At 38.6% G+C, this 18,325-nt stretch overlaps 1 protein-coding gene across 1 annotated transcript in view; it reads left to right on the top strand.

The window, feature by feature from the left end:
• Positions 1-3,027: 3,027 nt before the first annotated feature.
• Positions 3,028-18,325, top strand: part of GFOD1 (Gfo/Idh/MocA-like oxidoreductase domain containing 1) — a 49,834-nt gene continuing 34,536 nt past the window's right edge. Inside the window, exon 1 of the mRNA XM_007421592.3 lies at positions 3,028-4,263. Coding sequence (XP_007421654.1) covers positions 4,011-4,263 — 253 coding nt within the window. The 5' untranslated portion in view covers positions 3,028-4,010. The remainder of the gene's footprint in view (positions 4,264-18,325) is intronic.

Here is an 18,325-nt window from a genome sequence, read left to right as displayed (position 1 = left end):
TACTTCAAATGTAATGAATGTGTCTTACATTCACTGATGGCTGTGCTAAGCCCATACTCTGTATCCAAGACAACTATATCATGAGCATTTTGTTTATTATTTTAAAATAGGACCAGTTGCTACTTAATGACGCAGTATCCTTTTAGCATTCTGTGTATGCTTAGGAGCACATCCTCCAACTCCTGTTGAATTCAAATCTCCAACATCACTTTTCTGTAAATAATATGAAATAATAGTAAAACTCTGAATGGGAGAACACCAGATCTTTGAATTGCCTTCAAAAATACCATACAAGTAAATAGCACTGTATGCTTCGAAATAAATGGAGTCTACAAGGGTTTCTGTTCAGGGTTTCTGCTAATTGAGAGAACTCTGAGACACCCACATTTCTGCAGCTGTCGGTAGATTTCATTACACTATTATCAATGAAGTCAATGTAATCCTTCTAGCCATCACAAGCCCTGTAAAAAAAATGCCTGGCCTGTATTCCCAGTTTATAGAAGCCACATGCATGGAACTCCTGCCTTATCCTTTCTCCCATTCCCTGGGTTCAAGGGAGTAATTTTTCTCTTAGTGTCCTCCTACACATGCATACCTGCTATAACGAATTTAAACAGAGAATTTAATTTCTCATCTCCTGTCCCCTGTTTGATTGTGTCACTCTATTATAACCACTGAGCATGCTCAGCTTTCACTGGATTCCTCCCTCCCTCCCTTCCTTGAGATTCCCTACCCATGCTGCTATTTCCTTTTGTCTGGTTCCTGTCCTGTTGACACTCTTTGCCTGATCTCACTAGTGGGAATAATCATTACACTCCCGTTAGCTCAATTATCGTATCCTATTCTCTCTCTCCATCCAGAAATATTCCTTGCAATATATTGCATTATCTTTTTGATCAAGCACTAATCAGCCGGTAATCCCAGTATTATGGCTATCCAATGTGCCTATCTGGCATAAAAACATATGGCTAACTACTCCTTGTGAAATAATTTGTTCTTATTGGGGGAAGTTTTTATGATGAACTGAAATAGAGTAGACTTCAGAGTTTTTAAATTCCAGAAGTAATTTCCCCTAATTATTTAATTTGAACATGCTTTATTTCCGTGCATCAACGCTGTTGTTATTTATGCTATTGTTAATTTGGGTTATGTATCTGTGTAATTATAATGAGATAGAAAAAGCTAACATTTGCAGACAAATCATTCCTAATATACTTCCATTGTAAAGATAGCAATTTATCAAAGAATAACCATTTTAGTGGTTATTCTTTTTGACATGCTTTAAACAGTTTGTACATATGCAAGAAAATCTTACCCTGCTCTCCTTTCCACAAAGAGGTATAATGGGTGGGCCCATGCCTACTTGGTAAACAGTCCCAGGGTCAGTCCCTAATCTCTAAGTAAGGCTGGAATAAAAGTGACCTGAAACCACTTGAGAATTACTGTCGGCCAATGTTGAAAGTGCTAGGCTAGATAGATTCAGTTGACAAGGTAACTCAATACAACACACTAAACCATAATGTGAGTCATTTGGTTTGGGCTTATTGTGTTGTATGAAACCAGGCAACTGGGCTTATTGAAAATGTTACCCCAGTTCAAAAACATGGTTAACAAGATCAGGGTGAAGCATCACAAGGCAGTGTCTTACATCCATACGTTCTACTGAAACAACTACTGTACAAACAGGCATGAGATCCGGCTAGGTTATGGTGGTGACAGTAAGGGACTGAGTTGTGAATGGAGTCGACTCAGGCACGAAGTGTGCCTTTGTTTTGAACTTACCTTTGCCAATAATAACAACAATATTGATTCATATAATTAGAAAATGAATGTGAAACGCTTTGAACATTTGACAATGCTTAGCCTTATTATTGTGGCGTGAGTGGTAAGAACCATAGGAGTGACCATATTTAAACATTCTGAAATCTTATATGGTACCGTATAACTACAGTACCATCGCTTATCCCACCTCCTCCCTTTCCCATTTAGCTGGGTGCTGCAATACTGTAACTTCTGTGAAGAAAGTGGTTAGTAATAGAATTTAGAGAAATATTTACTGCCTGTGAAGAAATTCTTTCAGTATATTATGTGTGTGGACAAAGAAGCTGCAAAACTAGAAACACAGGGGGCCACAAGAGTAGCAATAGGCTAAGAAGCAGAAATAATCACAAACAGATAAAGGATGGGAGACTTGACAGCAAGGGATCAGAAGAAACCTTACATGTTTTGGTTGGATTAAAAAAAATGTATTGAATTACACAAATTGATTTGAATCTGTCAACCAGACACTCACAGGTCACCAATGGTACAGTATTATGTCTTTACGTATTCATTTTTAAAAATTGCTTCTCATGTTGGGAATAAAAGCTATGTTACTTTTTCTCAAACAGATGATATGGGGTGGGCAAAAATGTTCTCCTGTTGTGTGTGTGTGTGTAACTTCGAGTCAGTTTTTGACTTCTGGCAACTGCCTGGACTAGTCCCTGCAGCTTTCTTGGCAAGATTTTGGAAGTGGTTTGCCATTTCCTCCTTTCCTAGGGCTGAAAGAGTGGCTGGCCCAAGGTCACCCGGCTGGCTTTGTGCCTAAAGTGGGACTAGAACTCATGGTCTTCCGCCTGATGCTGTAACCACTACACCAGACTGGCTCTCCTCATGTTTTAAAAAAGCCGCTCAATGCATCCTTGGAACTGAAAACCTGAAATAAGGGAGCCAGGGAAGGTGTGCTTGAGAAATGCCTGATTTCAGGGCCTGAGACCCATCAATTCTAGAAAAGGCCTGGAGTTTTGTAGATCCCATCTTTTCAGTTACTAGAACCTGACCCATTTCTGACTCCTTTCAAGCTGTTTCTGAAACCGTCTACTATACAAACGCTTTAAAAAATTGGTGATAGAAAAAAAATAGTTACAGTATAGCCCTGAAGCAGGGGCAGAAAATAACGATGGAATCATTTGCAGGTCAGGATTTTCGAGCACCGAAGAGAGGGACGGGGAGCGTAAACCACGTGTTTCATCAGCTCCGATTCCCGAAAGGGATACGATAAGGGAGCTGCTTGGAGTAAGGCGAGCTCCCGGCCTGTGCTCTTCAGCGAGAGCCCTCTGCCCTTCCCCGGCCCTTTCGGCCGGGCGGGCCTCGGGTCAGACGCTGCGGCGGGGGACGGCCAGCCCGGCCTCGCAGACCGCGGTGCTTGTTTACGCCGTATCTATCGACCTCTCGCGCGCTCCTTCGCCACAGCCAGCTTAGCTCCGGGCGGAGAGAGCCAGGCGGGAAAGCCCCCGTGCGGCAGAGCCACCTCCAGCCGGACTGGGGGCCAATGGCAGGTTGAGAGCTCCAGAGGGCGTTGCAGGAAAAAATCCACTCGAGGTGACAGCCAAACTCCTCCTATTTTCACAATGCTTTGGAGTGTCTTGTGGTGAACATGGCAGATGGAGATTAAAACCGGGGCGGCTGCTGTTGCTTGGGCTGCTCCTAGCCCCCGCGCCACTTGTTGGCTGCCCTTCGGCGCCCTTCCGTTAGAGACGGCGAGGATGTTGTTGTAGGGCATCTGCCGAGGATGGAGCCTTAGAAACAAGCGACCGGGTTGGTCGGTTTTTAAAAAATTGCCGGATTGCCCGAATGCCCGCGTGTGTGCAGCGCAGGCACGGGGCGCTCAGGGCCGTGCGCGCTTGGGATGACCCGGCCATGGAAGCGCAGCGGCAGCGAGCCGGGGAGGCTACCCGCTTGCCGATGAAGACGCGCGGGGCACAGCAGGGGCCCGCGGCCGGGAGCAGAGCCAGCCACTGCTGCAGGGATCGGGTGCCGCTGGTTCCCTGCGGCGGCAGCAGTTCCCAGTTGGGACTGGGCGCCCTTCGCGTAGCAACCCCGCATTGCTCGTAATATTGCGGCTCCGCGTGAAAGGGCCGACGCGGAGGAAAGGAAGGCGCTCGGGCGTCGAGCAGGGAACGCAGATCTCAGCGAGGAGGAGGAGGAGGAGGAAAAAAGGTGAGGGCGGGGGGCAGCAGCCAGCAGCAGCCATGCTGCCCGGGGTGGGCGTGTTCGGCACCAGCCTGACCGCCCGGGTCATCATCCCGCTGCTAAAGGACGAGGGCTTCGCGGTCAAGGCTCTCTGGGGCCGCACTCAGGAAGAGGCGGAAGAGCTGGCCAAGGAGATGAGCGTCCCCTTCTACACCAGCCGGATAGACGAGGTCTTGCTGCATCAGGATGTGGATTTGGTCTGCATCAACCTGCCGCCTCCCCTGACCAGGCAGATCGCGGTGAAAACTCTGGGTGAGTCTCCATGGAGAGCTTGGTGGGCAGCCGGCGTGGCTTCGGAGGGGGGCAGGGCGCGGAAGAAGCGGCAGCGCCTTGAGATGGAAAAGGCCTGTTTGGGAGCCAAATACCTGGCTGCCCTAGATGCCCTCCAGAGTGCCCTCGCATGAGGGGACAGCTTGCCTGGCTACTTACTGGAAAGAAGAAGAAAAAAGTCTCCTCACATCCTCAGAGGTGCAGGCTCATTTCTTACTACTGCTTGTGCTCGACAGGGCCTTTCTTTTCCTTGAGAACAAGCCCTAAATCTGAATATTGCTCCATATCAAACCCCATATGGCTTCACAAGTGCATCAAAAGTCCTTTCTTGTAATTACAGGAGTGTAACTTTTGAATGGGTTAAGGTGCCAAGCAAAAAGCCCTCTTCAGGTGCTCAGAGGTGTTCTTGGTAATTGTGGGCACTGAAAACAGGTTGCATTTGTAAATCTTAGAAAATGTCATAGTGACTAATTAGGGAAAACAAACCTGCACAGAATTCTTCTTCAACCTCAGGGAAACTACAGTCTTCCCACATCCTTTGAGCACTGCTGGTATGTTCTTCCTGGCCAGGGCAGCCTTTGTGTTCCCCATTGATCTCTCTGGAACCATCTTCTAAGGCTGAATTATCATATTTGTATCCCACCATTCTTTGAGAACCTTAGCTCTGTGCATTTGGCCAGCCCATTTCACTCAAACAATACAAAATTACGAAGGCAAGGAAATGAATGGCCTAAGATTTTCCTGGTTGAGCAGGAGGCTGAATTCAAACACCCCTGACCCAGTTCCAGCTGTTTTCCTCCTGAAATTCTTGTAACTACCTGGTGCTCCATGGTGTGTGATCAGGAAATAACAGGCCTGGGCTTTGAGTAAGATATGCCTGTATTGGGTCTCAGGTACTCAAGCTACAACAGTGGGACAAGCGCACATGGAAAGTGGCTTAAAATAGCAAGGGTCTATCTGATTCTAAGCAAATCTATTTTTTTTTTCCTTTGGAATAGATTTGTGTATTCATTTTGAATTGAATATAATTAGTTTTTCTGACTCCTCACCCCTGCTTTTTTGGAAAGTATGTTATAGGAAACAAACTTTAATTTACTGATTCCCTAGCTGAATTTAGTGTTTTTCAAACATTGTTACACTTTTATTTTGTCCAATGTAAGAGGCAGTAACTGTAATAAAAATGATGGGCAGCATAATGATTGCACTTTTTTCCCCTTTATTTATTCCTAATATTTATGATAAATGATGCATTGCTATTTCCAGTGTAAACAACTCTCGGTGGAAAGCACATTGTATACTATAAGAAGAGCTAGTGTTAAAGTTGTATTTGAATTTATGGAAGTTATTGTTCTTTGGGAAAGTGATGTAGCTTTGTGTTAAAGCCATACTTTGACTTCAGCAGATCCAGCATTCAATATCTAGGATTTCCAGGTAAGGATGGAGGAAATTACATTTTAAAGCCTTGGAGATCTGCAGTCAATCAGTGTAGATCAGCATTTCCCAAGTAGGTGTATTCCAGAAGTACTGGGCTGCAACTCTCATCAGTTGGTGTCTCTTCATTTCCAGCAGCATTGTCCTATTTTTTTTTAAATTACCTTAGCAGGTATTGCAGAAAAATAGCAGCATTGTCGTATTGTCTGGGGATGTTGGGGGCGCTCTCTACCTGGAGAGCTGCCAGATTGGAGAAGGGTCTTTTAGATGAGACTTAAGAATCACAATTTACCTTAGAATTTTTAAACATTTTCATAATTTGCCTTAATGTTTTCTCAGGTAATAAGATCGTTTTTTCAGAGGTAAAAACTGTCTTTAATGATTCCATGATAATAAAATAGCGTGTAGAAATTATAATAACAAGAATGATCATGAACAATTTAGGGCCCACAATGATACTGGCCCATAATAATCAGTTTTGTATCCCTTCTTAGACTGCATAATTTCACATACAATGAAACATTAGTTTAAGATCAAGGGGGTCTGTTATTCCCAAAAGTCTGTTAAATCGCAAATCATGTCATTTGTTATAATTTAGTCCATTTGCATAATACAAATGAAGCAGATTATGTTATTTCAGTCAATTTGCATTATTTTAGTAACACTGTCATTAGGCAAAACATATAAATTATGAATTATGTAAAATTATCATAAAATTTTGAATTGCCGTGGACTTGATTGTTACTTCAGAGGCTGTCCAGGAAGAATTTTGGTCTCTTGCACACAAAGGAGTCCATTAAATTGAAGTTTTGTTATATTGTGTTTTCAGTTAGGATGAAGTATATGCAAGTGTGAAAGAATACTATTCTTCTACAGTATTTTTTTAAAAAATACATTATCTTTAGGTGTGTTTCAGTGATGTTGCATTTTTTTTAGTTGCCAAACAGGATTATTTGGCTTTTCTGCACACCTGACGCAGTTGCATCAGCCTTTTAAAAAGAAGTGTCTTCACTTCTGCTTTTCACAACTTCAGCCTAATGCGACAGCTATTTCAGGCTTCACTGAGGGAGGAAGACAAGGCAGGAACCAAAGTTGGTCCTCAGACTTGTAGCCTGATACAAAAGAGAAAAGAAGATATTTTACTGCCTTTCTAAATCTCCCTTTGTAAAACGTTTCTGCTGATTAATTTCTTTGCAACACTTTGTTGCTAGAGAGAAAGAATTAAAGTGATAGCCCCATTTGTTAGGTCATCATTTCTCTTCCTCTCCTTATAAAATCCTAGATTTTCCCCAAGCAGATGTTATCTAGATCTGCTAAGAAGGAACTGAGTGAGTAGCCATATTGGGAATGATAGGAGTTTTAGTCTAGTATTTCTGAAAGATGCTTCCAGGTGTTGAAGATTGCCACTGAGGAATGTCTGTTTCTTTTCTAGGAAGCAACTGATTGCTTCCATTATATTAGTGACTAATTCAATCAGGGATTCCTTGAAGTTATGCAAAACTGCTGTGGAGACCATTATCCCATGGTGATATTGAAAGGCATACATATTTTATACTGAAAGACATCTAATTTGAGACAATTGACAGTTGGGATATATATAATCATGCAATTAAGACATATTATATAATTTGTGTCGTCATGATGAACATGAGGTTGTACTGAATACCTGTGTGCCCAGAACCTCAACTAAATATCAATGCAGATTTTTTCCCCTGGTAATGAGACAGGATTATATAAAAATAATTTTCATGTTTTGTGGGGGCTGTTGATTAATATTATACTTGACTTTTCTTTTGTTCCAGTAAATGATAAACAAAACTTGGATTTCATGGATTTCTGAAAATTTCTGTGGATGCTTTATTTTCTCTATAATTGCTTTTCAAGTAAATTCATTCCTAAATATTATACTTTGTTCTTTTTAAAAAAGAGATATCAGTAGACATGACTCCCCTCAAAATCTCCTCATAAGTACTTTTTAAAAATAGCTATTAATTGGTTTCACTCAGCTTTCAGTATTTTTCAACTTCCCTGTGTAAAGTAAAGCTCAGGAGCATCCTTGGATGAAACATTTGCCCTTTGTAGCCTGGATCCCACATACCCTGGAGACACTTTTATTTATCTTGCTCATGCTTTGCTTCCCTGGTTCTCAGTGCTTCAGTCCTTCTGTATTTGGCTCCTGAGCAAAAATGTGTAAATGTGGCATCAAAGAAAAGACCGGTTATGGAGTTTTTCTGTTTTTAAAAACCACTTTGAGTTTTAGCATAAAGAATAGATATGAAGGAAACTTCCACACATAGTACAGTAGTGTCTGTTATTCTGAACAGAGCACAGTGGTAAAACCTATGCCTTGCATGCAGAAGATTCCAGGTTCAGTCCCTGGCATTTATAGAATGTTTTGGGCAAGACATTTGTTTGAAATCATAGAAAGACATTAAGAGTTTATTGAATTATTGAATTAAAATTATTCAATAATTTTATCGAAAGTTTTAAAAAGGAAGACAAAAACTAATACAAACTAATATAAAGTAAGGAAGAAAAAAGAAAAAGAGAAAAGAGAAAGCTAAAAGTGCAAGAAAGGGAAAAAAAGTAAAAGAAAAGTAGAAAAGAAAAAAGATACAAAGTAGTGGCTTCCAATCTTTATTACAGCAGGTATAAGTATAATTATAAATTTACCTCTTTCTCTAAAGTTATAACATGAACCTCTTCTTTCTATAATCTCTCCTGCCTAATCATCAAAACCATAAATTCATAAGTTCATTTTTTTCTGTTTTCTCCAAAAAGTCCATAAGGGGTTTCCAGTCAGTAATAAATGTAGATATTGTCTTTTCTCTAATCAAAGAAGTCAATTTGGCCATCTTAGCAGAAAGATATTATGATTCAGACAATAAGCTGCTAAGTATAGTAATGGTTTGACTTATATTGGACATTTTATGTTCCTATGACTCTCTACCTTTCCTGCTAAACTGGCTGGATGGGAGTATGTGTACATAACCATTTACTTAACAGGAAGTCCATGTTTCCTTCCTTTTATAGAACCAGTCAGCCCTTATCTTGCAATCATGTATATAGATTATTATTTCTTAGAGGCTGGATCAAAAGTAACCTGTGTGTTAGGCCGTGGAGAAAATAATCTCCTTTATATTTTGTTTACATGAAAGGGTAGATTATATTGAAGAGGTTTGTGGGACTGTACCTTTTACCCTGGCCTCAGTTTTATGCATCATCTGTGAGACAAGGAAGCCTTTGAGTAGATCTTTCTGTGTAAAAGCCCCCTTGGATTCTAAAATACTGATGGTGCAAAGTTCTGGATTCTGGGCCAATGCTTATATGCAGGAACTTAAACCCAAGCATTTTACTGTCTCAGATGTCTTGTCAATATCCAGAGGATAGGGCCTAGAGTGCCCCACAACATTGCAGCAAGGCTAAAGGCGCAGCACTTTAATTCATTTATTATTTATTTAGAAAATAAATAAAGCTAGAAAAATCCATTAAAATGTAATGGGTATCAAACATATAAACTAAAAGAGTTGCAGTAAAAGATTTGGAAAAACAAATATACTTTTGAGTTCTCTCCCAAATGATATTAAGGAAAGGGTTTGCTTCAACTTTACTGGCAAATTATTCTATCTCTGGGACTCTGCCACACAAAGAAGAGGAATTAGTTGTTCATTTCAAATGTACTAGTGGAGGGACTTTCAAAAGGTTGAGAGCCAGATTGGTCTAGCAGTTAAGGCACCAGGCTAGAAAGCAGGAGACTGTGAGTTCTCACGAAGGCTGGCTGGGTGACTTTGGGCCAGTCACTCTCTCTCAGCCCAACTTACCTTACAGGATTGTTGTTGTGGGGAAAATAGAAGGAGGACGGAATATTAGGTATATTCGCTGCCTTGAGTTATTTATAAAAAAAAAAAGGTGGGATAAAAAAAAATCTAAAGAAAGGTGCTCCATGGATAATCTAAAGGTATAGGATGGACTGTACAGAAGTCTGTGTCCATTCATATGACTAACAGGAGGAAAATTGGATGGATATATCTAATCATGGGCCTCAATGCTCACAGTTAGTTGCCACATCTTCTGGTGCTGCAAAAGGAAGGATAAGATATTGAGCCTTTTGAAGATTGAGTATATATATATATATATATCCATAAATAATTCAAGGTAAAAGTTACTTTTGTAGTTTAGGTACAGTAATAGCTTAATAATTATTATAAAACTAACAAGGCTATACACAGTTTGAAAATTATTCAGAAGAGTGCTTTGGATTTAATATGGATGTGACCACAGCAACTTTCTGTTGTTTCTTAAAGCATGCATGTCTTTGAGCTAAAAAAAAGTCACTGCTTTAAGAGTTAATTAAAGATGTGCTACTTTAATTATTCAGTTCATTAAAGCAGCAGTGTCTTTTTTCAGATTTATGTGGAAGCCTGAAAAAAATATCTCTGTACTAGCAGGTAAATGCCACTGTGGAGTGAAATCAAATAAGTTGGTAATGGTGAATGTGAAAAGAGACTGCCAAAGACTGAGAAACAGAAGAAAGCAAACTGGATGTCAGAACAAACTCTGGAAATTGCCAAGAAGAGAAGAAAAGCCAAAGCCAAGAAAGATAAAGATATCAGGAAGGAACTTAACAAAAAAATTCAGAGAAATTAAAACAACATCTGTAAAGATTCCAAAGATGGAAACAGACATGGTCAGATAAGGAAAATTATTTGGGTTATCTGCCGATTACATCAGCCTGCCCCATTAGATCTGGCAGAGAAGGCATGCTGTAGATACCATCTGCCAGGGATATACGTTTGGTGGCTCCCAGGCGATGGGCCTTCACGGAAGTTCTGGAAGTCCCTCAAGACCTGGTTATGTCACCATGCCTGGGGGTCCCAGGGAACTGGAGATGTGTTCAGATGGCTCCACTACTGAGGTGGACATATTCACTCTCTCTTTGCCTTGGGTTTGTAATTTTGTTTTTAATAATATTTATCTTTAATGCTGATTTTTATATTTTTATAATGATTGTTTTATATATGTGTTGTTTTTATCTGATTGTTGTATGCCTCTCAGAGTCACGTTTCGTGAGATGGGCAGCCATATAAATTTGATAAATAAATAAATGTCTTCTAAAAGATTTCCAAACTCAGAAGAAAATTCCAACCTTCCATGCTAAAGGACTCCAGTGGACAGATAGTAACTGATTCAAAGAAGATTAAACAAAAATAGGAGTATACTAAAATTCTATGTCACAGAGATGTCAGCATTCAAGATAACATAGAAGACATTCCCTATTTACAAGAACTTCTAGTAAGTTAAAGATGAAGTTAGAACAGCACTCTGGCCATTACCAAGTTGGAAGGCTACAGGAATTGATGGAATATTTACAGAAATATGGTAAGCAACAGAAGAACAATCAGTAAAAATTCTAACAAAAACTATGCCAGCAAATCTGGAGAATGACACAATGGCCAACAGATTGGAAGAGGTTGTTTACATATTAATGTAAGAAGGAGACTTAACCAAGTGTGTATACTATTGCATAGTATCATTATTTTCACAGAATCCTTAGGATCATCAAACACAGATTAGAGCCCTACATAGAAAAGCAGATGCCAGATGTCCAAGCTGGTTTTGGAAAAGGCTGAGGAACAAGAGACATAATTGCTGATGCATGTTGAATAATTGAGAAAGCCAAACAATATCCCAAAGAAGTCAGTATTTGCTTCATTGATTATAGAAAGATCTTCAGTTGTGTCAATCATACTATGTTGATGACACTACTCTGATAGCTGAAAATACAAATGACCTGCAAGCTTTAGTAATGAAAGTCAAGGGGACTGTGATTAAATATGAAGGACACCAAACTAATGACCACAGGCCCAGCAACCAGACTTAAGGTGACAGTGAAGATATTGAAGTTGTAGATAGCTTCTGCCTTTTAAGATTGATTTTATCCACAGTAAAAGAACCAGCAGTCAAGAAGTGCACCATATACTAGCACTTTGAAAAAGCAGGATAGAAAGAGTACTGATGCTTTTGAACTTTGGTAGTGGAGAAGACTGCTGAGTATACCACAGATAGCCAAGAAAGCAAAGAAATGAATAATTGAACAAATCAACCCCAGTATTCTCATTCACAGCACAAATGACTGGGCTCAAATTATCATACTTTGGACACACTCTAGCTGTCTAGAGAAGTCTGTAATGCTGGTAAAAGTGAAGGAAAGAGAAGAAGAGGACAACTAGCAGCAAGGTGGATAGATTCAATTACAGCAACAATAGGTATACTTTGGAAGACCTGAAGGTTCATATTGGGGATAGATCATGTTGGAGAAGATTTATCTGTCTGCTTTTTGAGAGTCAGCACCAACTTGATGGCACATAATCAGTGTGCAATCAGATAGATGCTATGCGTGAGTGAAGTCTGAAGTACTTCCTCCAAATTATTTTCAAAGTCTGCATATCTTAAAATGAAGAATTTTAAGGGTTCTGCAGTCCTGTGCTCATGTGTCTAGATATTAGCCCCATTGTTCTCTTCCCTTATTATCTGTCCTGTGGGCCCCAGGATCATGCTCTTGGGTACCAGTGTGCCTGTGGATACTTTCTTTGGCACCTGCCAGGCTTCAGAATCATTTTAATTTCTGAGAATGCCTGGGGTGCATAATGGGCTCCATATTCATTATTAGAAAATATAAAGCATGTGTAACTTGTCCAGTGTTTGATTTGAAAGAATGATGTGATAAAAGACCGAGGTAAGTAGAGGTAATAGGGATCATCTTGTAGGAGATAATGTTTGAGGAGGTTGGAGTAAATTCTGGTAAATCACTGCTTTATAATTGGTTATATCGTCTGTGGCAGTAATTTTGTGAACTGGCAAATCTCTCCCAGCAGCAGTTTTGTAAGAGTCTATAACATGTTTGCAAAATTCTAGATGTGCCACTGGAACAAAATACTTGAGACTCACATTTTATTCTCTTAATTCACCAATTTAAAAATGGCTTATTGCAAGCCTAATTTGAACCCAGCTAATTTCCTCTTGATGTACAAAACTTGTTGCACTAACAATCTCTTGTTTTATGCTTAATTAAAAGGTAATATGAAGTCTCTCTTGAGTTGAACTTAATTAGTATTATTATTATTGTGCCACAGACAATGGAAAAATAATCTAATATTTTATTATTTTCAGGATATGCTTCTGGAAATAAAAATATAATTTTAAAATTATCTTACAGACCTGTTTTCCTCAGTCTTTTTGCTTCCCCCAATTATGTAACAATCTTGTGTGCTTCAAACAGCTGGTGTAGTGTAGCCATTCATTATATCTTAGAAACACCAATCACATCAAGGCAGAATTAGGATAAATAAGACTGCCCAGAGTTGTTGTAGAGCTGGGCAGTTTGGGGGAGATGGGCGGCATACAAACTAACTGAATGAATGAATGAATGAATGAATGAATGAATGAATGAATGAAGTCAAACAGCCCTTGCATGTGGAACAGGTGTGTAATAATCTAAGGTCCCTGAGATGCATTTTTAGTATCTGTAAAAGTACTCCAATGTGAAGCAAAAGCAAAATCCATTTAGTTCATTTTTTAGCAGTATACACCTATTTCTTTTTAATTAATCTTTCCCCAGGATTGAATTAATTTTGGGCCACAATGGTGTGTTAGTATTCTATCTTGCTGATCTCAAAAAACTAAGTGGGGTTGGTTAATACCTAGATGGGAGATACCATAAATTATGAAGCCTGTAGACTAGATTGGGAAGTAAAAATAAATCTCCAAAGAAGGCAGTCCCAACAACTTCCATATTGGAGTGAAGAAAAATATTTGGACATATTAATGAAATCACCAGGAGTTGAATTCTGCTCAAAGGAAATTCCTCAAAGCATTTTGAGGAACAAATCTTTAATATTGCAATGAAGTTGCAATTACCATCTTACCAATTTTGACTGATATTTCCCTTTTAATTTCTGGGTTTAGCAAGAACAGACATTTTATTTTATTTCATTTCATTTCATTTCATTTCATTTCATTTCATTTTACCTGTTGTCTTTTGGAGGTATGAGAATCAAAACTAAGTCATTAGGCTATTTAGCTGCAGTGATCTGTTATACAAATGATGGAAATATAAACTAATCTGATCAGCACTAGTTCAGACATTCTTGTTGAATGTTATATAACATTTATAAAAATATAACTTTAAAAGCAGTAGAATATTCTTGGCTGGGCATCAGAATTACAAGAGATTATTTCTTAAACCCCAAATAAGAGACCATTCAAAATGTTATATTAGAAGCTGGAATTAGATTTGGCAATAAAATTTTGCTTTAGTAAATATTGGCTATGTATGACAAAATTCTGCTTATATTGGAAAGCTTACCTAAGTCCTCCTTTCTATAGCCTCATTCAGAAGTGAACATATACAGCATGCATTCAAAGAATGGACTTTTAATTGCAAGTATATAAGTTCAACCATGTGTATTACTCTAGATGAGATTTGTAAATATAATCTGTTTTGAGGAAATTAGCCCACTAAGAATGAAGTTAAGAATTCTTTGTATTTTTCATTAATGTATTTAATGAAAAGGCACCTGACAGAAGATACTCAAAACAAGACAGATTTTTAAGATTTGATATTCATAACCACAGTATCTTAAGACCACTGCATGATTTCTGGTGAAGCTTCATAGAATTTCTTAAAGTGTTGCTGATCCTGACCGCTCTTTGCATCGTCATGTTGAAATAGACATATTCAGTAATTTAGATTACAGGGAACCTAGCTATTCTTGTCTATAAATTCTGATGTATGGCTTAGCTTGTTGTATGAACCCAGCCAGTTATGGGTTACAGAGTTTAATATAGTTAAACAAACCACAGTGCAGTGCCCATGAATTTTGTCATTTTTCTTTTTGTAAAAAAGGTCTTGTCTTTTTCTTGGTGGACCAAAGTAAAATAATGTGATGATATTTAGATAATACTTGCCTTTTTTATAGGCTGAAGATAATGCCTTTTTCATAGCCTGAAAGTTGCTTTGATTAACATCTGTTTGTTCTGCAATAAATCTATGGATTTATATTCCTGAATTGTAACAAGGAGAGGATCACTATAGTATTTCAACTCTGGGCAACTTGTTCAGTAATATAAGTCTACTGCAGAAAGAGCAGAGCTTTCATGTAAATGGGATTAATTTTCTTTTCACACTGTGAGTTAAAATATATTGCATGGCTTTAGTAATTTGTAACACTAGTAAACTTTCACAAAATCTTTAATTTTCTTAAAATACTTCAAGCATAGTATAAGAATAATGCACTTAATATAAAAGCACGACTGAATAAAGGCTTACAGTGTTTGAACAAAGTTGAATTGGATGGCTAATGATTTCATGTATAGCTCTATCTCCAATTACTTTTCTGTTAATTAAATTGCAGTGTGGTGCCAAACACATGTATTGATTTAACTACCTCTATTATTTTTGCCTCTTGACAAGCAAATTGAGTGGTTGCCCTGCTAAAAATGATTGTCCGCTGCCATGCATTCTTGCTGATGCCATATGAAATGTTAAGCGGCAACAGTAATAGAAGTGCTAATAAGGCAAAATACTAAGCTTTCTTTTCTTTCTGTTGAGGTCTGTAACCCCAGGAACCTATTAAACCACAATTCTGTAATTGCTCTGTTGCCAGAATAGATGAGTTACCACTAGAGGATTGGACTGGTTTTTACTGAAAACTTAAGACTGGCACATGGCTGAATGAAAAATAAAGGCAAATGTTGATTATGCATTTTTTATGAGCAGTAAGCATATTATGGCTGGAAATTGGCTCACACTGCCAACTTTTGTAGTTGAAATGTAGCTGATTTCACAAGGTGTCTGTGTTTTGCATGTCATGTTAAGTCAGGATTTCCAAGCATCATGGCTTACTAAAAATGAGCAAATTTGTTAAAGCATCCTGATGGGTTATTTCTATTAGGCTCCTTTTGTCAGGGAGAGCAGCTGATTAAACTGGAAAATCCTTCCGTGGTTTCTTTATTGTGACATGCAAAGTAAAATCCTAGCTTGTCTGTCCCAAACAGGCTTAGATTAAATGCCAAGAACAAGCTGTGGCTTCTGATTCTGACTTTAGGAGAGAGCTTTATCAAGTAAGGACTTGTATCTTTCAAGGCTTGTCAGATGAAGGTACTAGAGGAAAAACAAAACCAAAGGGAATTTTATTATTTATTCAATTTATATAACTATCCATCTTATACATATGACTGGATGGCTTACAACCCTTAAAAACAAAACCAAAAAAAAATACAATATAAAAAACAATATAAAACTGTATAATTGTTTATTAAAAGAAGTAAAACAGAACAAGCATAACTGCTGGATTAACACCAGATTTTCAGGAAACGAGAACTAGATTCTAGGTAAACTTGAATTCCTGCTTATTTTTTTAGCATCAGTGATGTTCTTCCTTTTGTTCGCTTTTTTTTTTTAGTAAATTGGAGAATACACTGGTGTTTGTTGATAAACAACTTCAACGAGTCTTTTCTTCTTCAGTAGACTCTCCAATGGCTTAAAAGCCCTGAATTCAAAAGGCTTCTGTCTATAAATGGTCAGCTCCAAACATGTGGAAGACTGGTAGAACAACAAGGATAAGCTTGATTTTAAATAGAGAAAATCATCTCTATTTTCTGTTTAGATTAAGATAATATTGTGGGTATGGAATGATGGATTAATTAGATTTAAGCAATGATCTGTACATCTTTCCCTGTAGTTGCACCTAACTATAGCACAAACCTATCTCAGCAGCTTCTTTTTTCTCCCATATTTTTGTGAAGTTGCCTTCATCCCATCCCTAACCTATGCCTAAGGCTATTGGGTCCTGGCTTCAGCGAAGGGAGAGAACGCCTATGCAATTGGCAGGGAAAGTGTGGGCGGCTGGGGGGCGAGGCTTGCACAGGAGCTGGGCAGGAATAAACACACACTGTGGAGGGAGTGGAGCGTTCAGGAGCAATGCCTTTGCAGTGAGGCTTATAAAAAACGTCAGGAAGGCTTGTCTGGAGAGATGGCAACAGACGGGCGGGGGGGCAATGAAAGAGGAGTTGGGGAAGCAGGAGAAAGAGCTGGCTCATGCACAACAGCTTACTAGAGGCTGAGGAGAAGGTGTAATCTGAGTCAGACAGTCCGTAATCAAATAACACACAATAGCTTGAAAAGTACTGAGGAGGGACGAGCAAGAGACTTGGTCCAGAACACGCTGAGGCTGAAACGAAGCAGGAGTCAAGAGCCGGATTTCACAAAGCCAGATATCAGACTTACTTCCAGTAGCGGAAGACAGTCTCTGTGCAGTTTAAATCCTCTCCCCGCCGAGTGTGCACAGCTGAAGCTTTCCCTGCTCAGCGATGGCCAGTAAAGAAGCGCTGGGCTGGCTTGCAGAGTCAGCATCTATTTTTTAAATAATTTTTATTGCTTTTAAATTAATAACAGAAAAAGAAAATACAAAAATAATAATACACTACCAAGAGGAAGAAAAAAACATTAAAAAGTGCTTTACAAAAAAGTGACAAAAATACACTAAAGGAAATAAAAACTTGGAATGGTATATCATTATAACAGTAAATAGTTACAAATCTCTTCAATTGCATATATATTTACAATACAATCACATAGACTATCATATATATATATTTTTAACCTGCTGTATTTTGTATAAATGAGTCCCATATTTCATTATACTTGTTCATACAAAGTCTCTGTCTATAGGCAATCCGCTCATAAGTGGCAAGCACAATCAGGTCTTCAATCCATTGAAAAAATGGGTCCACATATTTATCTTTCCAATGCTGCAATATCAGTCTTTTGGACATAGTAAGGGCTTGGAGAATCCATTTATGTTGTCCAGTTGTCAAATTCCATGTACTAGGTTTATAGATAAAAGAATATTATCCTCTGAAAATTTTAGCTTTTGTCGCACTATCAATGTAGTCCACTACTTTCTCCCAAAACTTAGTAAGTATGGGACATTGTAAAAATATATGCTTTAAAGCAAGGTTCCTCAACCTCAGCAACTTTAAGATGGGTGGACTTAAAGTTTCTAAAATTGAGGAACCTGCTTTAAAGAGGCATTGTCCTTATTACATTTCCAACAAAATGCTGTTTTTGACAATCCTTTTCTATACAAATGTAATGGAATCCAATAAATTTTAAATATTATTTTTTGTTGTATAAGTCGTAGCTTAAGGTCCATCGGCACTCTTGCTATAGAAGTTAAGATACTCTCCCATTGCCTAGGCAATATAGAAACCTGTAACTCTTTATTCCACTCATCCCTTAATATCTGCACATCAAATTGCTTTATTGATAACAAATATCTATAAAAGCTAATAGGTTTTTTAGTTCTAAAGGATTTAACAAGTTGTACTAGTATCTTGAGTGTCTCCGAAACTGAAAATGCTGCTGGCCCAAACCATGTTGTAGCTATAGATATTGCCATTGGGCAAAGCACTGATAGATGATATTTATTTCTTATCACAGCATATGTTAAAAATTCATCTTCATCATCGATCAATTGGTACAGTCAATATCCTTGCAGAGTCAGCATCTTGCTGCTTGCTCGCAAGGCACTTATTTTGACAGGGAGGATTC

This window comes from Python bivittatus, unplaced genomic scaffold (genome assembly GCF_059951505.1).
Source record: "Python bivittatus isolate LINGU-HERP-01145 unplaced genomic scaffold, Pbiv_v1 ctg000840_np1212, whole genome shotgun sequence".
Taxonomy (NCBI): Eukaryota; Metazoa; Chordata; class Lepidosauria; order Squamata; family Pythonidae; genus Python; species Python bivittatus.
Note: the sequence above shows the minus strand (reverse complement) of the source record. Positions and strands in the feature narration are given on the sequence as shown.